The sequence below is a fragment of the Glycine max genome, chromosome 13 (assembly GCF_000004515.6).
Source record: "Glycine max cultivar Williams 82 chromosome 13, Glycine_max_v4.0, whole genome shotgun sequence".
Lineage (NCBI taxonomy): Eukaryota > Viridiplantae > Streptophyta > Magnoliopsida > Fabales > Fabaceae > Glycine > Glycine max.
Window position 1 is genome coordinate 44,986,185 of NC_038249.2, and position 9,780 is coordinate 44,995,964.

Sequence of the window (9,780 nt, forward strand, 5' to 3'; positions counted from 1 at the left end):
TGATTATGTTGAGTAATAACCTAGAACTGATAATTTGAAAATAATGAACCTTATCTTTGACCATATATCTCATACTCTTTTTTTTATTCATTAAGATTTAGGAAAAGGGAATGGTACCCCAGGCTAAGATAGGAAAAAACTTTTGGCTCAAAGAGAGTTTTATAGAGGTACTTAAATTTACCTCAACCCAAGGAGATGAGTAAATTAAGGTTCAAACCTCCATGAGTAGGTTTGTTTTTATTTTTATAATAAATAACAGAAACACAAAACCAGTGACCTCGTGTTGATTCTTGTTCATAACTGAAGTTTAACCCTTCGTTTGTGAACATGCTACGTTGGATCGAGGCATGTCATGTGAAGGTAAATTTGAAGATAATTTAGGTACTTAATGGACCTGAATCCTAATACGAGTACAATAGTTTTTGGGTGCGCAAACTATGAAATTTCTCATTTAAATATTTTTTGCATCGCTGTCAATGCAAATTGTGCAATGCCCAAGTGGAGGGGCGATTGGATTAATCATGATGAAGGGTGAGAATACAGCAACATGTGTATGTTTCTGTGCGTTTTATAATAAGATCCACTAGTGATTGCTTCTACATGATTATCCCTTTACATTTTTCTGTCTTTAATGACACTGAGTTGGCTGGCATGATGGAACTGTTGGCTAATGTTATAGTGAACTTTTCCTTGGCCATATATTTATAGCAAAACCAATATAACATTCTTTACTATAATGCGTTTGAATTTTGCTTCTTTTGTCGTTTCTTTTAGAAGTTGATATCAGCTATTGGGCTAGGTAATTTATTTAAGAGGGGGTGCCATGAGAATTATTTGAAAAGACTACAGCCCAAAAAAATAAAATGTCGAGGATGAATTTATTAAGCAAGCATTAGCAACACCAACAATTGATGAATTCGAGTACTTTGATAATATGAAATGTCATTTGCAGTTCCATATATAATTGTCGTAGGCTAATGATTAGTGCCTGTAATTCCCTTTGATATCTATGCTAGTCTACGTAATATAATGTGGACAAGGCTTCAAGGCTTTGGTATAGATTTGTGCAATCATTTGATAATCTTCCTCCGTTGGCAAGTTTTAATAATGTCCATAATGTCGTTTACTGTATAAAATCAGTACTATTTTTTTACAGTACTAATAGTTTACTGTTTAAATGATTGCTAATTAATGTCGTTTGTTGAGAAGCAAAATTGGTCTGTACCTGGATCGTTATTTTCCCAATGTTATTAACCGGTAATGTCTTTTAGGCTGCACAACTAGTAGTACTCAACTAATACTGCTTCCTGGCTCAGAGTACCTCACTTGGTTTACTCTTTGAATAATCACAACATTGTTGACCTAAAGAAATAAGTTGCCCCTTCATCGTTTAGCTATTTTTGCGAGCAAGAAAAGAAATCAATGGATTTTGTGCATGTTTTATGAGTAATATGTAGCATATATCATTTAGAAATTCTAATGATATTTTATCTAGAGATGTCAAAAAGTGACCCGTGACCCTGGGAAATCTTGACTCGTGGATTAATATGGTGTAATGATTTAATGTTTATTATAGGCTTACGGCAAAAGACATGCCATGCTATGCAATAAATAACAAAGTTGTTTGTTATCTGATCATACATCATGTAAATTTTCAATTGATCCTTCTGTGGTTATAGATTGGATCTGCCATTGGGCTCAACAGAAGTATGAGACAACTGATGCTGAAAGAATATGAATCACCAGTCACCACCTACAGTGGAAGATGAAATTCCAAGTGATGAGGCAAAAGTTCCTGTTGTGTCCCCATTAAGGTATCTCTTGAGACGATTTAAGTCATCTGCTGCATCAAGCATGGTTGGTCTTGTCGAAGGTGACTCCTGTGTGCAAAGAAGCCCCAACTCAATTAACTCGACAATAGCAGCTTCCCACATCTTTCTAACCTCTCGGGATTGATCTATTGAGGCTGTCACCAAAGCAGAATCTATCACCTTTTCTACCCTTCCATGAAAATGAATCTTTACCCATTGGTGCAGACTTAACCCACCAACAAACATGTCATCTGTTGGTCTTCTTCTAGTCACCATCTCGAGAACTAGAATGCCAAAGCTATAGACATCTCCTTTGGTAGATGTATTGGATCCAAATCCATATTCTGCATGACAAAGTATGAAAGAGTGTACTGATGGCTTCTTATTTGAACTAAAATTAAACTTTTCCAAAATTATGGAAAATCTTTACAGCAAATGCATGGTATACAAGAGTGTTAGTGTTACCTTTCTAGTATGTATACGTATGAGATAATACAGTTACCAAAACAATCTATAACACTTATTTTTGTTTATGTCAAATTGTGATAGATTTAGACTAATTAAATTACTTGGTCCCTGGTAGTTATCTCACTAGGAGGCCTTTTTTAGATTTAACCAAGCTTGGTTTTATGTTCCTTCAAACGGTTTTCATTTTTGGGTAATTTTGAAAGATACATACATTACCTGGTGCAATGTATCCAATGGATCCACAGAACAAATTTGCACTAGAGTTGCCCATGTTATCAATAGCCCCACCTCCAACACTCATAATTAGCCTTGCAACCCCAAAATCAGAAACGAGAGCTGTCATGTCATCATTGAGAAGAATATTGCTTGGTTTTAGATCACAATGTATGACTCTAACAGGAGAATGGTGATGCAAATAGGCCATCCCTTCAGCTACATCACTGCAAATATTCACCCTCTGGACAATACTCAAGTCTGATGATCCGCAAGAAGGGTAGAGGCGGCTCTCCAAGCTCCCATTGGCCATGTATGGTAGAACAAGAGCCTTAAAATCAGGTAGGCTACATGCTGTGATAATCCTTATCAGATTTCTGTGTCTAATTCTCTTCAAAACTTGACATTCTCTGTTAAAGCTCTTGGTAGAATTTCCAGATTGCAAATGCAGCACCTTGACTGCTATTGGTGTCCCATCCGTGAGAACACCCCTGTAGACATGTCCATAACTACCTGATCCAACAAGTCTCTGATTGTCAAATCCTCCAGTGGCATCTGAAAGTTCCTTATACGTGATTCTTGGGAAGTTACTAATCAACTCAGGTCTAGTTGCATTTTTGCTTGCCTCTGTCCTCTGAGAGCTGATGATTACTTTAAGACGCTTGCATCCAATTACACAGCAAATTATTGACAACAATGTTGATATGAAGATGACCAAAATGAATATAATCAACAACGAACGAGTGTGAAACCATTTTCTTCTTTGAGAGCACAAGGATATGCCTGCAATTGTCCCACAAAGTTGTGGATTTCCTAAGAATGACAAGGTTGAAACTGAATTAAAGATGCCACCAGATGGAATCTTTCCTTCCAGATTGTTAAATGATAAATTGAGAAAAGTGAGTGTGTCAATTTTACCAAGTGTTGCTGGTATCAATCCAGATAACTGGTTTCTTGAAACATCAAAAGATTCGAGGTTCTTCAGATCACCAAGGGACTGTGGGAGCTCACCTTGAAGAAAATTGTTTGAAAAGTTAATCATTGAAACAGCAATGCATCCTGCCATCTGAGGGAAGATACTTCCAGTTAGGTAATTGGATGAAAGATCTATCTCCTGAACCTTCGCTAATTTGCTGAGCTCAATTGGAAGAGGACCTTCAAGGTGGTTATGAGAGACATTTATGAAAATTCTGATCTCATGCAAGCCTGCCAGTTCCAGTGGTATGCTTCCTGTTAATCTATTATGGGACAAGTCAAGCCTGTACAGATTAGTACACCGTCCCAATGTGGGAGGTATTGTTCCTGAGAGAAGGTTATTGTTGAGAAACAAAGAATTTAGTCCAACCAAATTTCCCAAACTGTCTGGAATCCTACCTGAGAATTGATTGTATGACAGGTCCAGTAGACCCAGATCAAGACACTTGCCTATTGCTTCTGGAATTGGAGTTTTGAAAAGGTTGTGTGATAAGGAAAGTTGTTCCAACTTTGGCAAGCTAAAGAAGATATCAGAGGATATAGTCCCATTTAGAAGATTGGATGTTAAATTCAGAATGAAAAGCCTTGAAAGGTTTGCTAAGCTACGAGGAATTGATCCAAAAATTTGGTTTTCTTGCAGGAGCAGGGTTCTTAGACTGGTGAGTTGGCCGGCGACAGTGTACGTGAACCTTCCCCCAAGGCCCATTCCTGCCAATTCAAGCTCCTCTAGATTACTGTTGTTTCTGAGAGCAGTGAAAAATGGATCAAGATTGGTGTTGTTATCATGGCTTATCATATTGTTGTATGATAAATGAAGGTAAAGAAGATTTGGCCAGCTGCTTACAAACTTTGTAGGCAATTCACCAAACAGATAATTGTACTCCACGTCTAAATTTTGAAGCGTTAGATTGGTCAGCGAGAGAGGAAGTTGCCCAGTAAATTGATTATCGTATAAACTGATACTCCACAGGCTTTTGCAGTTTCCAATCTCTTCTGGGATTTGGCCAGTTAATGAGTTGCTAGAAAAGTCCACAACGTCTAGCAGAGTGCAGTTGGAAAAGAGAGATGGAGGAAGTGAACCTGATATGTTATTTTCCTTAATGATAAAAAAGTAAAGCTTGGAAAGCATGGAAAAGGACTCTGGTATTGAGCCATGCAAATTGTTCCCCTCGAGAGTGATGCTGTGAAGGCGTCTGAGGTTGGAAAATTCAGGTGGAATAATGCCAAATAAGTGACTGCGAACAATCTCAAGGTAGTGCAGTCCAGTGAGATTGGAAAGAACGGGTGAAAGCAGCCCCACTAGACCTTTATCGTACAGGATTAGTCGTGTGACACGGTTATGGAATTTGTCACATACAACACCCGTGAAGTTGCACACATGAACAGCTTCATCCCAGTTAGCAAGTGAGGAATGCGGGTCTGATATGATTGTTTTTCTGAATTCCAGAAGGGCAGCTTTATCTGTGAGCAAAGAATGAGAAGGGTGGGGATGGTGCCGCCTTGGAGTTATGGACTGACCAAATGTTGTTACAACAAGTAAAAGGAAGAACAACAGGGTTTGTAAGAAAACCATGTTGTATTATTGGTCGTAAACACTTGCTAGTAATAATAATATAACACTTTTTGTATCAGATGATTCTTCCCCCCCCAGTGTGTTACTGCCACCCATTTGGGGCGTTGAGAATGAGAATACTACAACTCAGCCTCGGTTATTTTTGACATCACGCAGTGTGGTGAGTCAAGGTGGGAAATGCTTGCTTGTATCATGGAAAACTTTGAGTAGATGTGATGATGATTCGGGGAAGAAAATAAATTAATTAGGTGATGAGTAGATTCTCAACTCAATTGGTGCCGGCTGGGTATCGGTACTAATTAATGGATGAACAAGGACATGACATTTTGCGCATGACATATCCAACGCAGCTAGCAATCTTTGCTGATGCTTTCAACAGAGGCGCACTCACATACATACATAGTCCCAGTGGACATTTTAAATTGCAAGAATGGCTGCGCAGCACCCAAAAAAATAAATAAAAGAAATAACACATTTTTGTGCAAGGCAATGTGGTTGTCATAAACGTCACTTAGGCACATATATAGCAATGTATGCAAACCAAAACCAAGCTGACAATTTTATGACGTCAACTATTGTTTGGTTTCACTGTTTGAGCATGGATGGGTAGAAGTGGGACTTGTAATTTGTAAAAGAACATCATGCCCGAGTAGTGTGGTGGATGGATACTGCCGTAACACACGTGCCATCCGGTCTCTAACTATATTATTTTAGTTAATTCACAGTTTTGTATCTGAAAATGACACATTGTTTATTTGATCGACTTGAGTTACTTATATTTTGATAAGTAATGATACTTAAATATTCTTGTATGAGTTGTTTAGGTAATTTTATCTTAGATCACAAATATTTTTATTGGAAACAATCATCTTTGGACTCATAGGATCATATTATATATAGACAACACTTTTACATGTTTTTTAAGAAAATAAATTCGGCCAAAGGTTATCAAATAGATTTTTGACAGAAATTACACTCTTATATATACTAATAAAAATGTGAACTTCATCTTTTTATTTAATGAGTCTATTTATATATTTGTATGTAAATTTCACTCGATCATATAACAAAAATATATATTATACATTCTTTATATGAGAAATGTTATCACATTAAAAATATTGGATAAAGTCTATTGAAGTTTATAATAAAATTATTTTAATGTTTATTTTTTATAAAAGTATTGATTTTTCTACAAACACTCTGTAAGAATTGTTAAAAATATTGACTCTCTACGAGTTAACATTCTTTCTCCTCGATAACACATTAATTAGAACCAAAAAATAGTGTTGATCTCATTCATAAAATTAATGGAGTATTGACAATTGTTATGCATAGGTATATTTTGTAATTAAATCATATAAAAATTGTTAGATTTTTCTTTTTTTATTGCTTCTTTTTATGTGAATAATTAGAATTTTAACATCATTCAAAATTTTGTCCAATAGGTATTTAAACTGATGAATTTATAGTGCTTTGGTGTTATATTTGTTAAAGAAACATAGAGTAAGGCTTGAGAGAGAAGTTGAAGATCTGGAGATGCTCGTTCATCGTGCCATATGCACTCAGCAAGACGCAGTCGTCCAGTGGACAGAACTCGCTTAGCGCAAAGAAATCGCATGGAGAAGTCTAATACATGAAGGAGTGCTTAGCACGAGTCGAGTGCTAAGCGTGTGATCACCGACTCACTCGCTCAGTGTGGTGGTCGCGCTTAACACGAGATTGCGTAAAATTTAAGCTAATTACGCCTATAAAAAGAAGAGGAAGCAAAGGAAAAATACACATTGAATATCCATGGAATTAGAGTTACCCAGAGAGAGCAAAAGATATGATTCGTGCAGGGATAGGGGAAACCAACCTTTAGAAGTTATTCCTTCCCTCCATCTTCATCCTTCTCTACCCTCTTCACTTCCCATTACCCTCTTGTAATTGTAAAGTCTCTCATGACAATGAGAGACTAAATCTCACAATTGTTGGAAGCCTAACATCCAAACGCTTGTGATGTAATTTTTTTCCTACTATCTATTTAATATCATTTCTATTTCATTGTCTCTTTTGTGTGCTTAATTTCATTGATTGTGGCTTAATCACTCATATTCATGTATGTGTTTTAGGATTTAGGCATTGAAAAATATTTATCTCCTAAGAACCGGAAAAGAGCATATAAATGATTCATATTTAGGGATAGAATGACATTGTTTAGCTTGTTTTATGCATATATGTTTATAATGCAATTTAACTTGTTTATTCTCTTAAGGGATTAAGAGAGAGATTAAGTAAATTAGGTTCTTTCACTTGAGAGTCATGGTTAGAGTACATGAGTAGATGTAGGTGATAATTGGAATAATATTAAATAGAGAAAAATCATTATCATTACATTGAGAGTAGTTTTGGTATGTTATGTTGCAACGGTTTTTCTTCTCTTGCTTGTTTTAGTTAATTAATTTAATTTTATGTTAATTTAATTTTAATTGTTGTCTCTCAAATATTTATTTTAGTTCATTAATTGATATAAAATTTGGATAAACATAACTCTAAATACAAACAAAGTCTATTTGAATTTCACATTTAAACTTTCGTTATTTTACTATATATTTTGGATAATTTGGTGCATTTGCAAATGAATTAACAAGTACTCATACCCAAAGATGAAAATAACAAATGAAGGAAAATTTATTTCTAAGAAACTAAAATTTTAAAAGGTTATTTTCGAAGAAATGAAAATAAGAAATACTTTTGAAACCCAAACCCACCTTGGTTTTTCTTTTGACTTCAAAGTGATATCCAAATAGGACAGTAGCTTTTTGTGTTTCACACTTACACTTCATTAGTGAGATCGGTTAGTCCAACAAACCATAAAAGAGTCATTTGTGGTTTGTACGAGAGAGTGATGTCCACCAAATATAGTTGCCCTTGCTTTAACATTATTTTTCTTACATGCCCAATTCATCATCGTTGTGCTTTTCTTCTTAACTCTGGCAAGTTTAACCATATTAATCAAAGAAATTTAAATATTAGTTATAAATGATAAAATATATAACTTATCATACATTGTTGTTAATAATATGCTCTAAAGAAATAAAAAAATATTATGATCAAGCATTAATTAAAAAAAGAAGCAAAGCAATAAAAACACACACACACACACATATATATATATATATATATATATATATATATATATATATATATATATATATATATATTATATCAAAAAAATAAAATAAATAAAGAATGAAAACAACTTTGAGACCATGTTCATGAAAGTACATAAAATCACATATATAATAATAAATTCTTCCAAAAAAATTAAAAACAAAAAATATGTTTATACAATATATATATATATATATATATATATATATATATATATATATATATATATATATATATATATATATATGTGTGTGTGAATTAATTATGTGCTGTTTCAACTTAACTAGTGATATCAATTTCATGTTTAAGTATAAGTTTTTTATAAAAAAAAACTCAGTACAAACAATCTTTCAAAAGTTCTTCCAATTATTTTTTCTAAATTGGCGGGTTTGATAGATTTTTTTTTTCACAGCAACGGGTGGGTTTGATAGTTGATTGTAAGAAAGGAAGGGGGTGGAACCACGTTGGAGCTGGAGAACTTATTTAGGCATGTTCAAATGAGCTTATATATGTTTGAAGATCAGGATGTTGTTATCTGGGTGATTAATTACTCGGATATGTCATTTTTTATTATTAGGTGTAATGATGATCATTAGGATGTTAAAATGGATTGAACCCAACAAGTCAACTTATTTAACTTGTCTAAATGAGTTGAGTGGGATTTTATTATTTAATCCATCAACCTGAAGTCAATTCAATACAACTCAACATTTATATGGATTGAGTTGAACTGATCGGTCAAGTAGATTTTTTTTTTAATTTTAAAATTAAAATATTTAGATGATTTATCATACCACTATTATAATTTATTTGTGTTTATTTTATGGTTGATGTATATAATAGTGATATATGTTTTTTTGATATTTTTATTTATTTGGTGGATTAACACAAAAATTATCTTTCTTTTACTTTTTTATTCTTAATTTTTTTTCAAGGTTTGGCCAGGCAACCCAACTCAACTTACAAATAATGAGAATTGGTCTACGTTGACCCATTTTAACACATGTGAGGCCAATTAATCCCACAATGTGTCTTTTCTTTTGTTTTTATTTGATAATTTTTCTTCTCCTCCACATTTTCTCATTTGCAGAATTACATATTGTTAGGATGCATGGCTTCTTGTGCCCCAGGTATCCTTTAAAGATTTATTCATAACATTATTTAATCTTCTTAATATTTATGATATTATTGTGTTTAAATATTGAAAGACATCAACATGTTTTAATTTTTTTTATAATTTATAATAATTTAATAAAATAATCATTTTAATATCTTTGGTGAAATTTATTTGATATATTATTTTATTATAGGTTATAGTAGTCAATTTAATAAAATATATATTGATGTAAATAAAAATATTCAACATCATTATTAATCAATTATGGATGATATATATAATATCAAAACATTATATCTTTTTATAAAGCGGTACATATGGATATGAAATCTAGTTTTGTATAAACAGACACTTAAATAGTGTAAAGATTTTTATAGTGTTAATCATTTAGAAACTAATCAATGTAGATCTATTTTTAAAGTAAATATTATATAAAAAAATTAATGATTTTGTCATACACAATAAAT

At 33.3% G+C, this 9,780-nt stretch overlaps 1 protein-coding gene across 2 annotated transcripts; it reads right to left on the bottom strand.

Annotated features, from left to right (window-relative positions):
- Nucleotides 1-1,515: 1,515 nt before the first annotated feature.
- On the bottom strand, nucleotides 1,516-5,483 carry LOC100815766 (putative leucine-rich repeat receptor-like serine/threonine-protein kinase At2g24130). 2 transcript variants are annotated; one of them, XM_026125225.2, is made up of 3 exons: nucleotides 3,411-5,483; nucleotides 2,496-3,305; nucleotides 1,516-2,155 (listed from the first exon to the last, which is right to left on the bottom strand). In XM_026125225.2, the coding sequence occupies exons 1-3, from the start codon at nucleotides 5,038-5,040 to the stop codon at nucleotides 1,740-1,742; spliced, it is 2,856 nt and encodes a 951-aa protein (XP_025981010.1). In that variant the 5' UTR covers nucleotides 5,041-5,483; the 3' UTR covers nucleotides 1,516-1,739. The 2 variants fall into 2 exon arrangements, with proteins under 2 accessions (XP_025981010.1, XP_025981009.1); XM_026125224.2 differs by having other exon boundaries at nucleotides 2,496-5,483.
- Between the last annotated feature and the right edge of the window lie 4,297 nt (nucleotides 5,484-9,780).

What these genes read in the sequence shown, in the direction of transcription:
- LOC100815766 (XM_026125224.2), bottom strand. Translation starts at nt 5,040, where the DNA reads ATGGTTTTCTTACAAACCCTGTTGTTCTTCCTTTTACTTGTTGTAACA. An exon ending in CATTGGATACATTGCACCAG is followed by an intron (nt 2,156 to 2,495) that starts GTAATGTATGTA and finishes TTTGTCATGCAG; the next exon opens with AATATGGATTTGGATCCAAT.